The 22,292-nt window shown below is 35.3% G+C and overlaps 1 protein-coding gene across 1 annotated transcript in view; it reads left to right on the forward strand.

The window, feature by feature from the left end:
- The window catches only part of PCCA (propionyl-CoA carboxylase subunit alpha), a 569,394-nt gene that overhangs the window by 17,383 nt on the left and 529,719 nt on the right, over positions 1 to 22,292 (forward strand). Inside the window, exons 2-4 of the mRNA XM_007501342.3 lie at positions 6,568 to 6,645; positions 11,828 to 11,875; positions 11,992 to 12,060. Of these exons, the coding sequence (XP_007501404.1) occupies positions 6,568 to 6,645; positions 11,828 to 11,875; positions 11,992 to 12,060 (195 nt within the window). The remainder of the gene's footprint in view (positions 1 to 6,567; positions 6,646 to 11,827; positions 11,876 to 11,991; positions 12,061 to 22,292) is intronic.

Genomic DNA, 22,292 nt, shown 5'->3' on the forward strand with positions numbered 1-22,292 from the left:
GATGACGGAGTCCAATTAGAGATATGAGGTGGTCAGAATGAGTCTTTATTAATTATCAATGAGCCACAGCCAAGCTCTGATCAAAGGACCATTCTGTAGGCTTTTACCAGTCCTGAGATCCATATTTAATACCACACAGGTCAGAGAGATGAATAGAGAAAGATTAGAGATGGAGCTTTCTGGCCAAGCTCCTGCAAGGACAGCCATCAGCTAGCCTGAAAGAGAAGAGAGAGAGCGAGGCGGAGCTTGCTGGGCTACTTATAGTTTTTGATATGCAAATATACACAGTACATAGGGATGATTCTCATTGGTTAATGACAAGGCATAGGTGTGGTTTCTCTTAACCAGGGGAGAACAAAGAAACCTGTTTTCCCGCCTAACCTGGGAGAAACTGGGGTCAAGGGTCAGAGGCCTTCCCAGCCATGAGCAATACTGAGCATGCTCAAGACTGAGCATGCTCTTTTAAGGCAATCTGCACATACCAACTGTTCCCCTTGCCCATAGCTAGGGGTGGACGGCTACAATTATCCCCTAACTATTGCTTTGACTGCATCCCATAAATTTTGGTATTTTTTTCTCATTGTCATTCTCTTTATTGAAATTTGGATTTTTTTTCAATATTTTGTTTTTTTTTTACCTACTCATTCTTTAGGATTAGATTATTGAGTTTCCAAATAGTTTTTAATCTATGTCTTCATGATTGTTTGTTGAATGTTATTTTTCTTGCATTGTAATCCAAAAAGCATATAAGTAATATTTCTGCTTTTCTGTATTTGGTCATGAAGTTTTTTTGTTCAGTTTTTGTGAAGGTGCAATTTGTATCTGAGAAAAATGTATATTCTTTTCTATTTCCATTCAGTTGTCTAGCCTATCTAACTTCTCTAAAATTCTATTCATTTCCTTAATTTATTTCCTCCTAATTTTTTGCTTAAACTTATCTAGATCTGAGAGGGAAAAGTTGAGGCTCCCACTACTTTTATTGTCTTATTTTTTTCTGTAACTCAGTTAACTCTTCCTTTAAGGATATGGATGTTATGCCATTTGGAACATAAATATTTAGTATTGATATTACATCATTGTATATGGTTCCTTTTAGCAAAATAGAAGTCTCCTTGCTTATCTTTTAAAATTAGGACTGTTTTTGCTTTTGCATTATCTGAAAGCAGTTACCCATGCTTTTTTTAATTTTAGCTGAAGCATGGTAGATTCTGCTTCATCCCCTGATTTTTACTCTGTGTGTGTGTGTGTGTTTGTTTGTTTCAACTGAATTTCTTGTAAGTACATATTGTTTGATTCTGGTTTTTAAGCCCTTCTACTTCTTGCTTCTATTTTGTGAATGAGGGTATCCTATTCATATTTGAAGTTGTAATTACTAAGTATGTATTTTCCTTTATCCAATTTTTTTCTGTTTATATTTCTTTCTCTTTTTATCCTCTCTTTTCAAAAGTGTTTTGCTTTTTTCCACTGTCTCCCTTAATCCACCCTCTCCTCTATTGGTGCAACCCTTCTCTTCTTTCTTTTCTCCTTGCCCTCTTACTTCCCTGTAGGAACATAGATTTCTATATTCATCTGAGTACATATGTTATTCCCTCTTTGACTCAATTTTGATGAGAGTAGTATTCGAGTGTTTCCTGTCCCCTCCATTTTCTTCTCCACTGTGAAAGTTATTTTTCATGCCTCTTTTATGTGAGATAATTTCCCTATTCTACTTCTCTCTTCTTCTAGTACATCCTTGTTTCTCACCCCTTAATTTACAAAAAAATCATCTTATAGTCATTTTACTCCCATTCTCCTCTATCTATGTATATTCCTCCTAACTGCCCTAGTAATAATGATAATGGTATAGTACCTAGGAGTTGTATCATCTTCCCATTTAGGAATATAAATAGTTTAATCTCATTGAATCCCTTATAATTTCTCTTTTTAATTTTTTATTCTTCTTTTGAGTCTTGTATTTAAAAGCTAAATTCTCTACTTCTCTCTGGTTTTTTTGTCAGCAATGTTTGCAAGTCCTTTATTTAATTAAGTATCCACTTTTTTCCCAATGACGGATTATACTCAGTTTGAAAAACCAAACCAAGCCAAACCCTGTTTTCTGTATTAGTAACAACTTTCAGACCGAAGGGCAAGAGTTAAACTGGATTTTAAATAACTTGCCCAGGATTATACACAGACATTATACTCAGTTTTGATGGTAGTTTATTCTTGGTTGTATTCTAGCTCTTTTGCTAGATCTTCTTCTAGAACAGTGGTTCTCAACCTTTCTAATGCCATGACCCTGCAATACAGTTCCTCATGTTGCAGTGACTCCAAACCAAAAAATTATTTTGGTGGTTACTTCAAAACTGTAATTTTGCTACAGTTATAATTCGGAATGTAAATACCTGATATGCATTATGTATTCTCATTGCTACAAATTGAGAGGTTGAGAACCGCTGTTCTAGAATATCATATTCCAAGCCTTCCAATTATATAGTGTAGAATCTTAAGGTCTTGTGTTATTCTGTGACTCTATGATATTGTTATTTTCTGCCTATTTTTAGTGTTTTCTCTTTGACCTAGGAAATCTAGAATTTGATTGAAATATTGCTGAGAGTTTTCATTTTGGAATTTATTTCAGGAGATATAACCGGTGGATTCTTCCAATTTCTATTTTCTCCTTTGCTTCCAGTTTATTGGGGGGCAATTTTTCCTGAACACTTTTTGAAATATTTATATCTAGGTTCTTTTTTGATCATGGCTTTCAGACAGTCTAATAATTTAAAATGATTTCTCTTTGATTTATTTTACAGGTTAGTTTTTTTTCCAATGAGCTTTCACATTTTCTTCTACTCCCCCTCTCCTTTTTTTGATTTCTTGGTGTCTCATGGAGTCATTAGATTCTACTTGTCCAATTCCATTTTTTTTCTTGAGTGAGTTTTTTCCCACTCTTTTCCATTTGTTTAATTCTGATTTTTTAAGGTAGGCTCTTCAGTGGATTTTTGGGTGTCTTATTATTTGACCAATTCTGTTTTTTAAGATGTTATTTTCCTCAGCATTTTTTGAATCTGTTTTACCATGCTGTTGACTATTTTTTTCATAATTTTCTTGGCCTCATTCTCATTTCTTTCTCCAACTTTTCCTGTGTTTTCTCTTATTTGATTTTTAAAATCCTTTTTGAATTCTGGCAAATCTTGTTGGGCTTGCATCCAATTCACACTTTTCTTTGAGGTTTTGCATGTAGCAGTTTTGACATACTATATCCTTCTGAATTTGTGTCTATGGAAAAGTAAAATGGAGGAAAGCCTGCAAATAGAGGCAAGGAGGTGCAAGTTTGCAGAGCTATCAATCAAGGAGCATCTGGAGGAATTTGTCACCAGGAAGAAACAGTTAAATGAGATCCAAACTGCCTGGAAGTTTTTGTTCTTTATCTCTTGGCTCTTGGCACAGTAGAGATTGCTGGATCTTTCCTTTCCTGACAACTGGATGTTACTGACTTTTCCTTTGGCCCTTGAATGTTTCTTTCTTTCTAGAAGAATTCAAAGATCCTCAATCCTGTTAGCCCTGTGTTCATCTAGGACTTTATAATTTCATTCTCAGTTTAAGACCACTCAAGATCAGGGAAACCCTAAACCCTCTCACCTATCCAAAAACTCTTCCTTCCCTTCCTTAAATAAACCCTTATTCCAATAAGTAGAGTGAGTGAGTTATATATCAAACAAAATCAGGCAACTTACTCATTACTGAATCTCAGTTGGACTCCATCTGAAACCTAACTGAAAGTGGGAGGGAGAGGTTGGAAGGAGGCAGAGTCTGAGTCCTCAATATCCCATTGGTCTGTAGGGTTGCCCAGCAATCTTACAGTGTCACAAAATATTTAAAGAAATACTTAATCTTCCCTGTCTCCATAGTAACATTTTATGATCAGGTTATTTTTTAGTTGCTTCCTCATTTTTTCCAGCCCATTTCTTGACTTTTAACTTCATATTGACATTGCTCTCTACTCCCAGGGTGCAATTGGTTCTGTCCCAAGTTTGGGTTTTTTTGTGCAGTTGTTTTCAGAGCTAGTTCTGGGAGTTTCTTTGCCTGTAATGTTTTTAAAATGGTATGATCTTATTAAGGGAAGGTGTGGCCATTACTCTGCTGGTTTGTGAGTGACCACAAGAACTCTTTCCTGTCCTAGAAATGTGACCTGGTTCCTATTCCTTTGTGGTCACAAATACTCTTATGACCCTGGAAATGTAGCCAATGCCCCTGATCTCTTGGGGCTGGGGCTGGGGCTGGGGCTGCCAAGAGGTGGTTCTCCTTTCTGTTTTGGAGCTGAGACTAGGTTCCCTGTGTTCTTGTGAACTACAAACAACAAGTACACTTTTTCAATGTGTTACGATGAGCAGGTTTTCTGCTCTCTTTTTTGGCTTTGTAATCCAGAGCTCCTTTTCATCCTGAGCCTCAGACCTGGAACTGTGAATAGGCATTGTTGTAGGTCCTGCAGACAGTGCTAACAGAGTCCTCTGTAATCTTCTTCTGATAAATTATCTGTCTGTGGGCTGAGAGCTCCCAAAGCCACTGATGTAGCTGCTGTCTCCATGACCTGCTGCTGGCTTACTCCAGGGTCAATCACCCAGTCTTTTATCTTCCCCCACCCCATCCCCCCACCCCTTCTGTTGGTTGTGCTATTCCAGATTTCAATTTGAGGAATTATTTTAAAGTTGTTTGGAATTTGGGAGAGTTCAGGTGAATTCCTTCTTGTACTATCTTGGCACTGCTTCTGGATTTTAATTTCTAGTTATTAGAAGCAGTTCATGAAATCACTGAATTTTACATATGAAAAGCACCTAATCATACATTTTGTAAATGTATTATTAGTAAATAAAGAGTCTTGATTTTAGTCCTTAATGTTGAAGATCTGCCATAGAATGTTCTAGTACTTTCACTTTCATGTCATTATTCACACAATATTATATATTTTACCACTAACTGCCTTACAAGCATGCTAAAAGGTTATCAATGGGAGCATCCATGTTTTTGATAACATATCATTTTATAATTCTTAAAATGTCATGGAGCATGTTCGTTTCATTAATACATTTTATAATTGGATCTTCTGAAAGTCAAATAAATTTCTGCTACAATGTAAACTTTAGATTACCCAGGACTTCCTGGTTTCTGTTTGTTATAGTTCAGTTATTTCTAATCCTTAAAAAGTTCAATTTTATTGATTGATGATTATGGTTACATTTTTTGGGTGATGCTCTTCACTTCTCTTAGAAAAATTTAAACAGTGGCATTGTGATCATACTTAAAGCTTCCTCAGAGGGGAGAGAAGCTTTAAGGTAGAAAGATAGAGACAGGATAGAAGTTTTAGATACCATGAGGGGGATGATGGAGTCAAATTAGAGATATGAGGTGGCAGGAATGAGTCTTTATTAATTTTCCACAAGCCACAGCCAAGCTTTGATCAAAGGACCCTTTTGAAGGCTTTTACCAGTCCAGAGATCCACATTTAATACCACACAGGTCGGAGAGATGAAAGAGAGATAGAGAAGGTTTAAAGATGGAGCTTGGCCAGAGGCCAAGCTCCGGCCAGGACAGTCATCAGCTAGCCTGAAAGAGAGAGAGAGCTAGAGGCGGAGCTTGCTGGGCTACATATACCCTTTGATATGCAAATATACACAGTACATAGGGATGATCCTCATTGGTTAATGACAAGGTATAGGTGTGGTTTCTCTTAACCAGGTGAGCACAAAGAAACCTGTGTTCCCGCCTAACCTGGGGGAAGCTGGGGTCAAGGGTCAGAGGCTTTCCCAGCCATGTGCAATACTGAGCATGCTCTTCTAAGACAATCTGTACATACCAACTGTTTCCCTTGCCCATAGCTAAGGGTGGACTGCTACAATACTTGTGTATGACAAAAAAGCTTTGCTCTGTGAGATGTATCTATTAAAAGGGGTAAAGAGAATCCAGATAAGACTTAGGGATCCTTTGAACTAGGGTGATACCAATGGAAATAAGTAAGTAGAGAAATTGAAAAGGCATCCCGATATAACTTGATTTGGCAATTGATATGTAGGATGAAGGAGAAGAAACAAAGATTACTCTGATGAGCAGGGATCACTGGTTTGCATGTCCCATTAGATTTTTTTTTTTATGCCAAAGAGCTTAGAATAAAAAAGTTAAAGTTCATTTTCACTTTTTTTTGTCTTTGTTAAAATTAAATAAAAATCCCTTAATATGAGGACCTTTTTCATTCTGTGTGATGCTGTATTTTATGATTCTGAGGACACCATCATTCTGCAAATTTATGGATAGCTGAATAGGAGTATTTTCTTCAAATCTCATGTGTGCTTATATGCTTAATCTTTAAAGATTTTTGCTTTTGTGGTACATTTTGGCTTCATTTGTTTGTAGAAGTAGTTTATATGTCATTCATAGTTATGTTTCTTGTAACTTTAACACAATGAGAACTCATAGTCAATGATAAAATTTGTTAATTGCAATAATTTTGAGGGAAATTAAAATCATTTTCATCTTTAACTTACCCATTCAAGCATCTACATTTTTTCATTTTCCTATTTTTCTTATTTACAGCCTGCTTTACACCAATCGAAGCAACGTTTGAGATTTTCTCGTAGTCTATGTTCAGTAGGATATGATCCTAATGAAAAGGTAAGGAAAATCTTTAAAATATGTTGTAATACTGACTTTTTATGGTTTTCTTCCCCTTTAATATGATATGTATTATCACTGGAAAGTTTGTATGATACTAGTAAAATAATTTTATAATTGTTAAAATAATTTTATTTTATATTTATTTTTATTTATTTATTATATTATAAATATTTATTATATAAATAATAAAAATATAAATAAATATTATTTATTATATTACATTAAAATAATTTTAAATTATTTTATTCTTGAATTTATTTTTGCCACTTTGCTTTTTTCATATTGACCATAACATTATTTTTGCATTTTCATCTATATTGATATGGAAAAATTTTATATATTTTGGGCTTTTTCCTTTTATACAATTATCTTATACAGTGATATTATACTGTAGGACAGAAGGGATGAAACAATTTAGTAGGAAAAATAATGAAATTTATTTTTAAAAAAGCAACAATAATAAAACAAAAGACTACTGGACAAGCTAGTATTATGGTTATGTAAATGTCTTTTTATCAGGGAAGTAGAGCACTTATAAATGTATACTTAGACTGTATAATCTGTCTTTCTCATTCCTGCTCCATTGAAAAGAAGCAGAAATATCCCTGATAAAAAACTTTTATCATAAACATTTAGTTTAGCAACACAAATTCTGATGTAAACCCTATATCTCTCTCTTTTCATATTCCTTACCTCTAGGGAAGGAGGCAAATAATGTATTTTATCTTTAGCCTTCTGTTTTCATTTATGGTTCTATTAATAATGAATTGATTATAGTTTTAAAGTCTTTTAGAATAAAGTCATTTTTCTCCATAATACTGCCATAGTATTATCCTTGTTCTGCTCAGCTTGCAGCAGTTTATAGTCCTTTAAAATTGTCTGTTTTGGGCATTTTCTTAAGGCATAATAATATTCCATTACATACATATAGAATAATTACTATAGCCATTCCCTAATAGGAGCAGATTCCCTTAGTTTACAATTTCTGTTTGTCTTCAACTGCTATAAACAATTTTTGGACATGAATTCCTCTTTGATCTCTTTGGAGTATGAGGTCTTATAATAGTATAGCTGGGTCAAAGGGCATGAACATTTTAGTAACTACCAGCATAGTTCCAAATTACCCTACAAAATGGCTCCTCCAGTTTATAGTTCACCGATACTAGACTAGCTTGCCTGTTGCTTACAGCCCCTCCACCACTGGTGATTTGTTTAGAATTTAGTATCAACAGAATGAAAAGATGAGAAAATTGAATTATTGTTCTTCATGTAAATGTTTTATTAGTTTTTTAATTAAGGTAGTTATATGCATTCAGTAAAAGTAAAAACTTTAAGGCAGAGATTGAATTTTTTTTTTAAACCCTTACCTTCCATCTTAGAATCAATACTGCTCTAAGGCAGAAGAGCCATGAAGGCTAGACAATAGAGGATAAGTGGCTTGCTCAGGGTCACACTGGTAGGAAGTGTCTGAGGTCTGATTTGAATCCAGGATCTCCTGCCTCTAGACCCATTTTGCATGACTGCACATGTCATATTGCTTATATTATAATGTTATTTATTATTGATATTGCTATATCAAATTGTTTGACATCTTGGGGGGTGGGGGAGAGGAGGGAGGAAAGAAGAGAATTTGGAACTCAAAATTGAAAAAAACAAATGTTAAAAATTGTTTTAACATACAATTGTAAAATTTTTTTAAAAATTTCCTCAGTTGTAAACTGAGAATAAGAATATCTGCTTCCTAGCGTTGTTGTGAGACCCAAAGGAGATAATATTTATAAAGTACTTAGCATAGTACCTGGCACATAATAAGCACTCCATAAGACCTCCTTCCCCTCCCCTCCTCTTCCCTTCCCTCCCCTCCCCTCCCCTTCCCTCCCCTCTCTTTCCCCTCTTCTTCTCCTCTCCATTTCTCCCTCCCTCACCCTTCCCTCCCTTTCTCCTTCCCTGGATCACAACTCCAACAATGCATTAATATTCCATTTTTCCACACCCCTTCCAACATTTGTCATTTTCTTTTTCTTTCATATAAACCAAAATGATAGGTGTGGGGTGGCATTGTACGGTAGTTTTAATTTTCATTTCTCTAATCGATTTTGATTTAGAGTATTTTTCACGCAACTATAAGTAGCTTCTAATGAAGCCTTTTGAAAAAAAATAACAGTACACATTCCCAGGGTTGAAATTGTTGGGTCAAAGGATATGCTATTTTTTTTTTAACATTACATGTCAGATTTCTTTCCAAAAAGACTACAAATTTGTAATTCTATCAGCATTGAACGAAAATACTGCTTTTTAATAGTCCAGCTGACATTGAATTTCTTTGATTCTAATTATTTTTGCCTATTTGATAGATGTGAGATATTACCTCAAATTTAAAAAAAAATTTCTCTTTGATTATGAACATAACAAACATTAACAAATATGAACATTTCAATAAACACATAAGGACAGAAAAGAGGTTGGTATATGAAACTCAACTTTTGTTACATGTTTTGCTTTTAAAAAGTGTCTTGTGAATTATAACAGTGTTAAAATTTCTGTTCTCTTCTGAACTTCCTTTTTCTGTATATTTTTTGATGTTTCATTTTCTTTGATACTTTTATTTATTTTTGTATTATGCTTTACTCGGATCTCTCCATCACTCTTAGAAGTGATTAATAGCATCTGTAATGAGTGGATTAAAAGAAGGATTCAAACTAACTAACTATATATATGTATATATATATATATAATAACAGGTTTATTTAGCTAAAGAATAAAGGGAAAAAGGGAATAACTAACTCTTATCCCAAACAGAGATTAAAACCTTTCTATCTTCTATAATTATTCTAAACTAAATTCTTAAATTAGCAATTAAGGTTAAGGGGTTTTGGTAGGAACAGGGCCAAAGGGCCAACGAATCTCACAATACAGGAGTCCTCCTTGATTCAAGCAGTAATCCCAGTAGTAAGTCACCAGCATTGTTGAAATACACTTCTCTGTAGAAGCAGCAGCAGCAGCAGCAGCAAGGACAGACAGAATATCGAGAAAGCCAAAAAAGAGGGAGTCACTGGCTCTCTGGGTCCACCCCAAAGATTATCAGACAGAACCTTCTGGACTTTCCTGACTGCTAGGGAAAAGCAGCCTCTCCCCCTCTTCCAGAGGAGTCTACCAGCTCTGTATAGCAATTGCCTGTGGGTGTTAGTTCCCCAGCTTCTGAGAGTTCTGTGTGGAATCTTGCTGCTGACTCCTGCTAAAATCCCTTACTACACAACCAGTAAATATAATCAAGCAAAACTTGAGCAACATTAAGTCAACACATTAGCCATGTCTGATAATATATATCTCATTATGTACCTCTGTACTATCAGCTCTCTTTCAAAAGTTAGGAAGCAAACTTCTTTATAAATCAATTTTCTAATGTTTTGATTTGCCACTTCATTCATTAGAACTGTGAAGGCTTTAAAAGTAATTTTATTTTTCATTATTGTAGTCCTCGTAAATTTCTCTCCTGGTTCTGCTCCCTTACTTACATTCATGTATAATTTGTTGAGCCATTCCCAATTGATAGGCACCCACTTTGTTTCTAGTTCTCAAAAGTATTTTAATTTACATTTCTATTATTAGTAGTGAATTGTTGGAGGCATGACTCCAAGACAGCACCTTTTTATTTCAGGTTCAGTGTTGGGATGAAATGAAGCCCTCCTAAGTCATTGAACATTTAACAAAGGAAGTTTACTTTTTCCTAAAACAGTAGGAATAGGCAACAAAGATTTAGAGTTTCTCTATGTGTGCCCTCCTCTTGACTCTGTTGAGACTCATTCATTAGGGCATAGTGACCTTCAAAGTCTTAGGCAGCCACCATTTGAGAGCCCTTCACTGTATGTAAAGGGATCTTTTTGTACCCATACATAAGAAGTTGGGTCAAAGAAACTGGAGCAAAGAAGTTGAGTCAGGAAAATTCTGGTTATATCACATGAGATAAAACATTTTAAAATGTTTAGTGTTTATTATTTAATTTTATAAAATTTTATGGATGCCATTAGTTTGTGTATCACATTTATTTTTTAATAACTGTCATTTCCCCTTCCTAGCCAGCCTTCTTTTTATAATAAAGATGAAAAGAACATCCCCAAAACAAACATTTCAATAAATGTGGTATTTGCACAAAGACATGGTATTTACTATATGCAGCATTCTACAGAGTTCCCTGCCTCCCTATTAAAAATTTAATGTTGGGGAGACAACGAGGTGGTTCAGTAGATTGAGAGCCAGGCCTAGAGATGGGAGGTTCTGGCTTCAAATTTGACCTCACACACTTCCTAGCTTTGTGACCCTGGGCAAGTCACTTAGCCCCCATTGCCTCGCCCTTCCTGCTCTTTTGCCTTAGAACCAATACAAAATTGATACCAAGAGGAAGATAAGGGTTTTAAAAAAAAAGAAAAAGAAAATTAAAAATTTTGTATCTCTCAAATTGTTGCTATCAGTTTACCACTTAGTCATTGTACATTGTGACTCTTCACAGTTATATATTTTGCAAGTGAAATTCTCTCATATTTAGTGTTTAAATTTTTCCTAATCTAGTTTTAGTTTACATTTTAAAGTCTAACTTGTCCTTGTTAAGTCTCATTTGCTGAATTAAAAATTCATGTGGCCTTATTTTTTTGTTCGAAAGAAGTTCTTTTGTGTTCAACTTTAATTTTAGTAGTCCGTGTTTTCATATTATTTTGTTACTTTATTATTGTAATAGGGATTGTGACTAGATTATACTATTCATATTATATTGTCATTTTATTAGTGTAGTAGGGATTGTGCCTCGATCTGTATGTACATTGTATAGGGAACTCTTGGAAAGGAAAACATCCTCTTCCAGTGAAGATTGACATCTTTTTGCAACTTATCTCAGTTGTCTTAAAGACTAGTGAGAGGTTAAGCAACTCAAAGTGATACAGCCAGTATGTCTCAAAAGATTGGTCTTGAACCCAGCCAGGTCTTTCGACTTTGAGGCCAGCTTTCTATCTGCTATGCTATTCTGCCTCTTAATATAATTATATAAAATATAATAATTGTTTTGAAATAGTTCCAAATTATATCTTAGCAGATAGTGGATTTTTAGCTTGTATGTGTAATTCTTTTACTTGTATTTTAAAATTGCTTCATTTTCTGATAAATTTGATTCTTTTTCTCTTATCTTTAGACTTTTGACAAACTTCTCATTGCCAATAGAGGAGAGATTGCTTGTAGAGTGAGTAGATTTTTAAGTTTCTGTTATTTTCTTTCTCTTCAACAACTCCTCATGAATTTTACTATTCTTCCTTTTGTGAAGATACTAATGTTAATAGTTACTATATTTTAAAATAGGTTATTAAGACCTGCAAGAAGATGGGTATCAAGACAGTTGCTATACATAGTGATGTTGATGCCAATTCTGTAAGTATATTTTTGCTTTTCATAAAAAAGAATTTTGGAATGGAATAAAATAACAGATTTGTTTTATTCTTCTTCATTCATGATACTTCTTTGATGAAACAACTCTGGGCCTGGAGTCAGGAAGATCTCAGTTCAATTTTGATCTCTCTCTGAAAAGTAATAGTAGAAGATTCTTTTTGGGGTGGGAGATATGGAAGATGAATAGTGTATTTTTTATTTTTTAAACTTGTATAAATTCATTTTATTGGATTCACATGTTTAAAAAAAGATTAACTCATAGCACATATTGGATTTAAATGATATTTATCTATTTTTTTAAAATGTAGAAAGTCAGATTTGAGCTTGTATTAGGCAGAGTTTGTAAAACCTTTTACCTAAAGATTTGTCATATATAAGCACAGCTGCTTTACAGAACTGTATCTAGGGAGGAGGCATATAGTTTTTCCTCAAGGTACAGATTTTAGAGGGTTCTGATAGTATTTACTCTTTAATTAGGAACAAACAACTTAACTTTACTCTGAATAACTAATCAAATGATGTCATAGGTAGCTTCCTGGGTCAGCCCCTACCTATTCTTCCCTCAGGTGGTGGTCTCTTTAGCAAGGCCATGCAATGCTTTGAGACGTTTGCTCAAGGATGTTGATATCTTCTGAATTCCCTTTATGTGGGGGTCTAGTGTCCCAAGCTTTCATATTTCATCTTGAAGTCTCTTTTCCACTTCCCTCTCAAATGAATTTGTCTTTTAAAAAGTTCATTTTAGAGCAACTTTTGTTATTTTTCTTCTTAGAAAACATTTTGTAGGGCTCACTCTGGATCTTAGAATGCTAGTTTTGACTGTTATTTTATAAAAGTATATTCCCCAAATATAATTATGTAGTATTGGTTCTGGGTTACAATAATTATTGAATTTGAATGAAGTTTTTTTCTAAATCTATTTTCTTTTTTTAGTTATGTTCTTTTTGTACAGAAATGTTTTTATATTCATTTAGACAAGCATATCTATCTTTTCTTTTAATGATTCCTACTACTTGTCTCCACAGTAAAGCTTAAATGCTTTATTCCATTTTCTTCCATCTTTGTTAGAGTTCTTGTTTCACTTTTGGAATTACCGATATGTACATATACTCACATGTATGCATATATGTTTATATACATGTATTATATATGTAATATCAGATAAGTACACTTATTAAATATTTTACCGAGTTTTTATTTTTTATAGGTTTATCAAATACTGATCTTTTATATTTAGTTGGCTACCTGACATATCTGTTGTGACCTTTTTGTCTATTTCTGGCCCAGGACCAAATTGTTTGAGAACTGCTTTGTGCCATATTTTGAATTTCATCTTTTCTTTTCTTTTTTAAAAAAAAACTCTTACCTTCTGCCTTAAAACCAATAAGAATGGTAAGGGCTAGGCAATGGGGGTTAAGTAACCTGCCCAGGGTCACACAGCCAGGAAGTGCCTGAGGTCAGATTTGAATCCAGAACCTCCTGTTTCTAGGTGTGGCTCTCAGTCTTTTCATCTTTTCAATAGTTTGTGTTTCCTCAATAGTCTTGCCCACTTTTTTGTACCACTTACTATATAGTCCAGGAGTTTTTCTATCACACTAACTTATTATGATTGTGTAAAATATGTCTATCATGTTGATGTTTATTAAGACAATATCTTCGGTCAAATACCAATAATAGTGTTGATGGCTTATTTTTGGGGGGTGCAGTATTTCTTGGTTAAAAATCATTGACATTTTTTAGCTCGTACACAACAGTCAATTCTTTGAAAAATCAAGATGCTTAATTACTCTCAATACCAGTAAGTAGAATAAGCATAATATGTAGGTATGCTCTAAAAGTAAGTAGAAATCCACTACTACAATTAAAATTTTTATCAGGTTTTTTACTTTTAAGCTTTTTTCTGGCTGCTTTGACTTTCTCTTCAGTTAGTTGAAACGAACTCATTAACTTATATTCCATTTTGAATGATTTATTTGGCAATTTGAGAAACTACTGCAAAGATTATGACTTATAGAAATATGTCTAATACCTGGAATACATATTAATTAGCTTCTCTTTAAGGATGTATGACATAGGAGCCAGATAATTTTAGAAGTAGGAGGAACTTCGGAGATGAATAAGTTATACGTCTTGTATAAGACCATATAGATAATGACATGTAAAACTAGAGCCCAAGTCAAGTGTGATTTTCATCCATCCACAATTTCACTTGGTTCCAAGAAAGGTTTCGCGAGGTATCAGTGCCCTGGTGCTTGGTCCCATTACGACAATTCTGTGTATTGGGGCAAACTAGGTATTTGCATTGTATAAGTGCGTGATGGGGTTGTATCCTGTTATTCATTCAGCCTGGCACAAGCCCAGCTTTAGTTTGGAGCCAAACGTATTGGCAGAATTCTCAGGTGAGTATACGAGTCGGGTGTTTCCAAACGCCACTGGCGCAGCCAGGAAAGGGAATCCTAGCAGGAGAAATATTGACGGCCCCTTTCCGAAATGCAGGCTTAACCCTGGAGACTTTCTCTCTGAGCTCTCTGGGCTAAGCGAGGCAGTTTCCCTTAGCTCTGTGACCTCCGGGCCTACCAGATTGGCAGTTTGGGCAGAGAGAGGTGACTGTTTGGCAGTGGCTGGAGTGAGCGTGACGGAAGGAAGCTCTGATCTCTGTGTGAAACCAGAGATAGGACAGGCTTTGGCCTCTCCAAGCGGGTGGCCCTTCCTGTCTCAACCAACCAACTTTTGACTACTCTGGCGGTAAAGCAGTTGTGGAAATAACATCTTGAGGCAGCATTTTTTAAGACTTACATATTATTTCATAAGGATATTAGAAATAGGTTTATTTAGGTAGTAATTGGGTTATAAGATAGAAATAAGGAGTGAGTGAAGCTCTGGTTTACCAGGCAGAAGTGGGCCCGTGATGACTTTTGAATTAGGTGTGGGTTTGAGTTAGAGACCCCCTAGTTTTTAGGGAACCCCTTATCCTTGAACCCTGTTACAATTACCTTTCATTTCCTTACAACTTTAAGATATTAAATATAGGTATTTTTATTTACCTGTCTCCGAGACTTTTACAGCCAGTCAATTTACTAGGCCCGAAACCTTATCGACTGCTCATCTTCAGTTCATAAGGCCCATCTTCAACAACTGATCAACTGGCCTTTGATCAGCAACTAAGAAGAGAATATATAAATACAGATACAGTTCCAGTCCTATCATTACCTATGTTTACTTTAATTTTTAGTCTTGCTATCGATATTTACAATGTAAACTTAACAGTGACCCGTGGAGTTACTTGTTTGTTGAATTTTATTCATAGTAACATACTAGTAATAGATTAGGTTCCTTTATGAAGTTTTAGACTATAGAGTACCTTGTTTATGAAAAACACATGTTTATTGAATGACTGTTTCCTGTAAATCCAGGTTCACTTATGTTTTCATTTATTTACATTTATAACTATGTAGTAATGATTAGGTCAGTGTGCTAATATGTGATACTTTAGTCTTTAATTCTCTAATTATTGTCTGACTCTTTCCTGTGAAATTTTCATTTAACAAGATTCTGATCTAAAAACTTGGACTACCTCCTTCACCGAATTGTTTTAAGGAAAGTATCTTCTAAGCTAAGTTATAAAAAGTAGGCATTATTATCATTATCACAAAAACTAATATGAGCTTGCTTTTTCTGTTAGATTAAAAATAATTGCTTAACTGATGATTTTTTCATTTCCACATCCAATGTTGTTAAGTATGTCATTATTCTGTAGCGTATAGTCAGGAGCTTTCTATCATAGCTACTTCTCATTTTTGAACATTTTGGAAAACCATGTACACGTCATAGCTGATAATTAACAATTTTCTGTGATCAAAGAAATAGTAGACTTGTGTTAATTCTTTGTTAACTCTGCCTTTAAATGTAATTTAACCATTAAATTATGGTTTTTTGAATGGTCCAATGGGATGCTAAGTACAACTTTATTTGATTACTCTAAATTTGACTGTCAGGCTAATTAAGTAAACATCTTTGTCATATTTTAGGAGCCCCTAATGAGGACTGTTATAGATGAACTAGTAGAAATATAGGCTCAATCTGATAATGGCTGTCCATTAATTACCACTAACCTAATAATAATGATAGCTAGCATTTATAGACCATCTGCCAGGTGCCAATTGCTTTCCAAATATTATCTTATTTGATCCCCATAACAACCCTGGAAGGTAGATGTTATTATTCTCATTTTATAGTTGAGGAAACTGAGCCAGGCAGTGGTTAAATGACTAGTCCAGGGTCTCATAGCTTATAAGTATCTGAGGCTGAATTTGAACTCAAATCTTCTTGACTCCAGGCCGGTACTTCTAAATCTATACATAAAAGGTGCCTAATAAATGCAAATTGAATTAATTGAATAAATGTGTGGGTGAATATATGTATATGGAAGATGCTTCCTTGACCATAGTGAATGTTCAGACACAATCTTAGAACAGATTGTCATAAGGCAAAATTCTGTTACTGTAAGGGTTGTTGCTTTTGCTGTGCAGAGGGTAGGCGATATTGAAAAAATAAAGCCATGAAAAATGGGGACTCAGTTTTTTTCTTTGGAAAAGAATTTCAAAGGTAACCCATCTCCCTCTCATTTTTTCTGGAAGTCTTGTTCAATATACCATTTTTCTTCCCTCTTTCTCAAGGGAGCAGACTGTTTGTGCAGTTATAGTTCTTTTATTCTAACCAGTGAGGGCAATTTCTGTACCCATTCTTGTGCATCCAAGGTTGTCTACATATAATGAGTAACTTTTCCCCACAATAAAGAAGTATATGGCAAATGTTCCTTGCCCCAGAATTAGACTCACTTCTGTTTTTTTTATTCTTGATATTATAGTTTGACCTTGGCTTTCCAAATTCTGATTTCTTGCCTTCTTTAACTGATAAAGTCTAGTCATTTTTTCCTACTTTTTGCTAATATTTATAACTTCATAGCTTGCTCTGCATTTTTCCCCATTGACTGATGTATCTTTTAACTCAGAGTTGATGATCTGGCACCCTTAACTTCTCCCTTGCTCTTTCCTGGGTTTCTTTTTGAACAGCTGTATCTCAGTACTACCTATGCTCCTAGGCATGATATACTTAGTAATAATTTAGCCAGATCAAGTGTTCTTAGCCTGGGGTCCAATGACTATATTATAAATTTAATTTCACAAATTGATAACTTTCAATTCATATTTGATTTCCTTTCCTTTGTATTCATATGGATTGTATACATTTAAAATGTACTGTCAAATAGGATCTGTCATACAAAGAATGTTAAGAATCTCTGAGCTTTTTTTCCTTGTCTATTTAAAACATAATCTCAGTAATTTAGTTGCATTTTACTAATATTTATTTAGCTTTATGGAACTGAAATTCTTACTGTTTTAGGAAATTAACTTTGCTTTAGTTAGTTGTTCTCAGATGTTTGATAATTATGTAAAAATGATAGTTGTATAGGAATCCTGGGCTTTTTTCTTTCTCTGATTTTACTAGGGCTGTGAGTGTATGACAATCCCCTGTGAATTGTGGTATTGTGTGAGTAATAGTCTATGAATGTAAGCACCATTAGCCAAACTTGGTGACTAGATGGTGTTCAGTTATACTAAGAACATCTCTTCTGATCCTGCTTTCTAAGAGGCAGGTCCTGTGGTCAGGCGAGACCTTTCCAGGGTAAGGCTCTGAGAGAGAATTTACCTTATCTTGAAATGTAGCCCAGGGATGAAAGACCTGAACGTCCTCCAGAGCAATCAGAACTGGAAGAAGGAACAGCTTGATTCAAAAGTTGGTTGATGTAATGTTGGCTATTGTAGTAGATATGCTTTTAGGGGAATTATGGTAATAGGGAAGTGTTAGAGCAGTAACACCAGGAAGCAAGCTAGGGGAAAGACTGAATATTGGGCTTCTCCTCCTATACTACTTCCTGTTCCCTTTCACATGTCTTGAAATGTTCTTCTCAGAATTGGTAAGCTTGAAGATTTCCCCTAATAACTAAATCCCACAATCAAATCTTTTAACTAAGAGGTCTTTTATTCTTTTGGGTAGAGGAGGTAAGGAGAGGGTAGGGGTAAGAAGAAAATAGGTCTCCCTCTATTTTCTAAGTTATCCCTGTTGATTGAAGAGTTCAAGATATTCAGGAAGCAAAGTTATCTTTCCCTAAGGGGAGATGTCGACAGCAAATGCTGACAGGTTTCTTCTGGGTTCAATCCAAGAGTCTCTTCAACACTCAGTCTAATGCATAAGCAATAACCAAAGAGAGAGTTTGCCTTCCACCTTCTCATCCAACAACCAGAGAAGGAAGTGAAGTTCAAGCAGCTGGACTTTCCTCATTGCTCCCTTCAAGATTCCATTGGAATATGGTCTCTCCTCCTTTGCCCTTCCTCCGATGATTGATGTTCCCAGAGTTTTAAGCTTCTTGCTTTTTTCTGCAGATCCATTTTGTATTGCCATATCATCAATTGTCCTATCCTGTAGTTTTGTGAACTTTGAGAGGATAAATTGACTGTTGGTTTCAACAGTTATTCTTTCTTGGTGATGCTGATGCCTTGGGTGATAATTTTGTGTGATAATTCTTTTTATCCTGTCTGCTCTTGGGCATTAGAAAGGGAGACATTCTGGTTAGCTAATGTTAGGAATGTGGCTGGATCAAGAACATACTTGTTGGAGAGAAAAATTGAGCTATAAATAGAGCTGGGGCCAGAGACTACAAGTATTGGTAGGAGGGAGTTCCTTTTGTGAGGCTGATATTATTTATGGAACTATGAGAAAGCAGTACTTGCATTGTGTATTTAGGGTCAGAATAAGAATAATGCTGGCCATGGGCTTAGCCCAAAGGAGCCTTAGGAAGACTGAGAAGCTGAATGCTATCCAGTTAGACTGGTCAGCCCTCTATTTACCTCATTGGGGTATTTAGTGTTGTAGACGTGGAGCTTGAAGGGGCCATAGCAGGTCTTCCAGTCTAACTGTAGCATTTTCAGATTGGGGAAACTGAAGCCAAAAGAGGTTAAATAGGTACAAGAACCAAGATCTGAACCAATTCCAAATCTATCAAGTATACTTTCATTGGGTTATGCTGACCCACAGAAGGAATTCAAGTTCCTTCTGAATTTATATTCTTTCCTGTCTTATAAAAACATGCTAAGAAAAATATTCCAGAATTAGGCTCCAAGATCTAGTAACAGTCTTAATGAAAAATAGGATAAGTCATAGAGAATGCACCATAGATTTAAATCCAAGTACCCAGGTAGGTTCAGTAACTAAAAATGTCACAGGGTGTTAGCTTGATGTGAAAGTCACAGGCTAATTACTTATTAGTGAGCAGGAAATATTAGTGAAGGATAAAGACCTGTTAAACAAGGGCTCAAACCAGATTCTTCACAGTTGGAGAGAACATTTTTTGGGGTAAACTGAAGGTAAGAGGCAGGATAAAAGGCATTGGGTTTGGTGAAAACCTTTAGGGTTCTTTGGGAAGGTATCAGCACTATAACCTAGGACTCAGGTGACCAGGCTAGTTGACAGTATGCTGGAAAACCTATTTCCCTTCTAATTTTCAAGAGTCTTGAGTGGATAATGGAAGGAAAAACTCGCCACATTGGTTGTGGAGAATTTTTAGGGGTAGATGGATAATGGGAGGGTAAACTGACTTAATTTTTACTTGGACATATATCTTTGGCCTGCTGAGATAGTCCTCTGGAGGCTGAGATGAGAGGTTGCATTAGATCTCTAGCAGACCTCTTCTCTTTCATCTTTCAGACCTTTTCTTGGCTCTGCTTGAGAAGTTCCCCTTTTGATTCTGCCCCCTAGCCTTCATTTGTTGTAGTGAGGTAATCAGGAGCCTGCAATTTGACTCTATGAAATAAAAGTTCTGTTTTAGGTTGTGTATTGCTATGCTGTGCTTGAAATTTGGAACAATAGTTATTCATTTCAACCCAACCAGTGTTTATTAAATATCTATTCCACACAAGGCATTGTATTAGACTAAAGTGGTTTAGTAGCTGGACTATTGGACTTGGAAGAAGGAAACCCTGAGTTCAAAATCTGTTTTAGTCACTTAACTAATTGTGTGACTTTGAGCATGTCACTTAACCACTTACATCCTCAGTTCCTTTGTAAAATGAGATTAATGGTAGTTGTGAGGGTCATATGAGATAGCATAAATGCTAGCTATGATGATGATGTGGAGGCAGATACAGATATGGTGGTGGTGTATAAAGTCAAAATGAAAAACCTCCTGCCCCCAAAGAGCTACATTTTACTAGGGGATGAGGCTCAAAGGTGTAAATAGAGAGATTATATGTTTGGTTGAGGAAATAGAAAAATGATGGTGGGAATGACAAGTTTCAAAAAATTCTTGGCAAGCACCTCAACTAAGTTAAAGTCATCCATGGGGCAATTAAGAATGAAACTGGAATAATAAGAAGAATAAATGAATAATGGAAAATATTTGTAAGTATTTTTCTTGGGAGTTTTTTTCATCATCAAATGAAAAAATAAGATCCTAATAAAAGGAATAAGGTAGATAGATGGCGTTATCCACCTTGGGAACTATCTAGATACCAGTTGTTGTCTGTGGGTGTCTCAGCTCCCCTTTGTGAAAGAAAGCCAAAGCTCCCTTTGCCAGTATGCACAAAAGTATTGAGACTTTGATAGGGAAAACAGTATCTCTATTTATTATAGATCAAGGTTAGGATATGAGGATTAAATAAAAGGTTTCCCTAACTCTAATGTCTTAACTCAAACCCAACCACCTAAATTCATCTCACGATGAATGCTTCTGGTCTTCCAAGGTACACTACCAGCTGCCTGGTTCTAGCTAGATGTTTTCCCCTCAAAAGCTGATTAACTACCTGATATAATCCTCAGATTCTGATTCAGATAGTTCTCCCAAAAGTTGTCTCCAAAATCGGCTAAGAGAGTGGACCCAAGATAGGTCTGACCCTGAGGAAAACCCTTAGAGCCAACAGACAGAATCTCAAGGTAAAATCTTCAGGCAGGTTGTTATACACAGCAGGGATAATCCAATCTTCTTCAAATTGTTCTCTGGTTGAACAGGAAACCACAGATGATTTGAAGGTTTCCCTTCTTCCACAAAACAGGTTGAGATAGACAAGCCTTGAGAAGCAGCTCCTTCATTCTTAGTTTAGGACAGGAAGAGACATTTGCTCCTCCAGCAACTTCCTCCTCAGCTGTCTGCATACCAGAATCTTTTTCAGGGTTCCTGGCATAAGTTTGCATGAACCTTTTGGAGACAACTTCCAAATTCTCTTAAACATACTCTTATCAAAGTGCATCTCTATAATTTCACTATTACACAAGAAAAGTAGAGATGCCACATAGGAACTCAACATCACACTCTTACATTACATGAACGAGTAAAAGTAGAAGGGAAGAAAACAAAATCTAAAAGAAAATTTGGTCTAGATGAGAGGAAATGTGGTATGATGGATATAGAACTGATCCTGGAATCAATAAAAATGGGTTTTTTCCTGCCTCAGACACTTAATAATAATTGTCCTAGGAAGGTCACTTAGTTTTTCGGACATTGAGTATTTTCATCTGTAACATGAGACTATTAGTATTTGTATACTAAATTTGCAGAATTATTATGAGGATCAGATATGTCATCATACATTGAAACTTCTAAAATATGATGTGAATGTTGCTCCAGTTTCTGCTTTTAGACATATTTTATTCAGAGGAGGCCTTTTTTGACAAGACCAATTCAAGGGCACTGAGGGATTGAATCTAAAGGATATTTGAAAGAAAAGAGGACTACAAAATTGTGGGGAAAAAATCTTAAATTTTATTATTTCCCTTCCTTTTCATGACTGAGACAATCTTAGTATTTACTAGAGTATATGTCAACTTTTCTATCTTTATAATATTTCTGTGAGTATGTTGTACCCATGCATGATAGCAACTTTGACAAAAAAATTGGAATAGGTAATGTGTGGGATGAGATTCAGCGTGTAATTTCCAGAGTTGTATTTAGCTTATAACCCTATTTTTCAAGACCCCTGAGTATTACTATTCATTAGACTAAAACTCCACTCCTCCCAACCCCATTTAAAATTTCCTGACCTATTTTCAGAAACCTTAAGAAGAGTTTATCTGTAGCCTGGAAAGAAAGCCAGCTATGAGACAGATTGAAGGAGGAAAGAACAGGCAGTTTCAAATGTATCTTTACTGTCCCAAACTGAAAATTC

This window comes from Monodelphis domestica, chromosome 8 (genome assembly GCF_027887165.1).
Source record: "Monodelphis domestica isolate mMonDom1 chromosome 8, mMonDom1.pri, whole genome shotgun sequence".
Taxonomy (NCBI): domain Eukaryota; kingdom Metazoa; phylum Chordata; class Mammalia; order Didelphimorphia; family Didelphidae; genus Monodelphis; species Monodelphis domestica.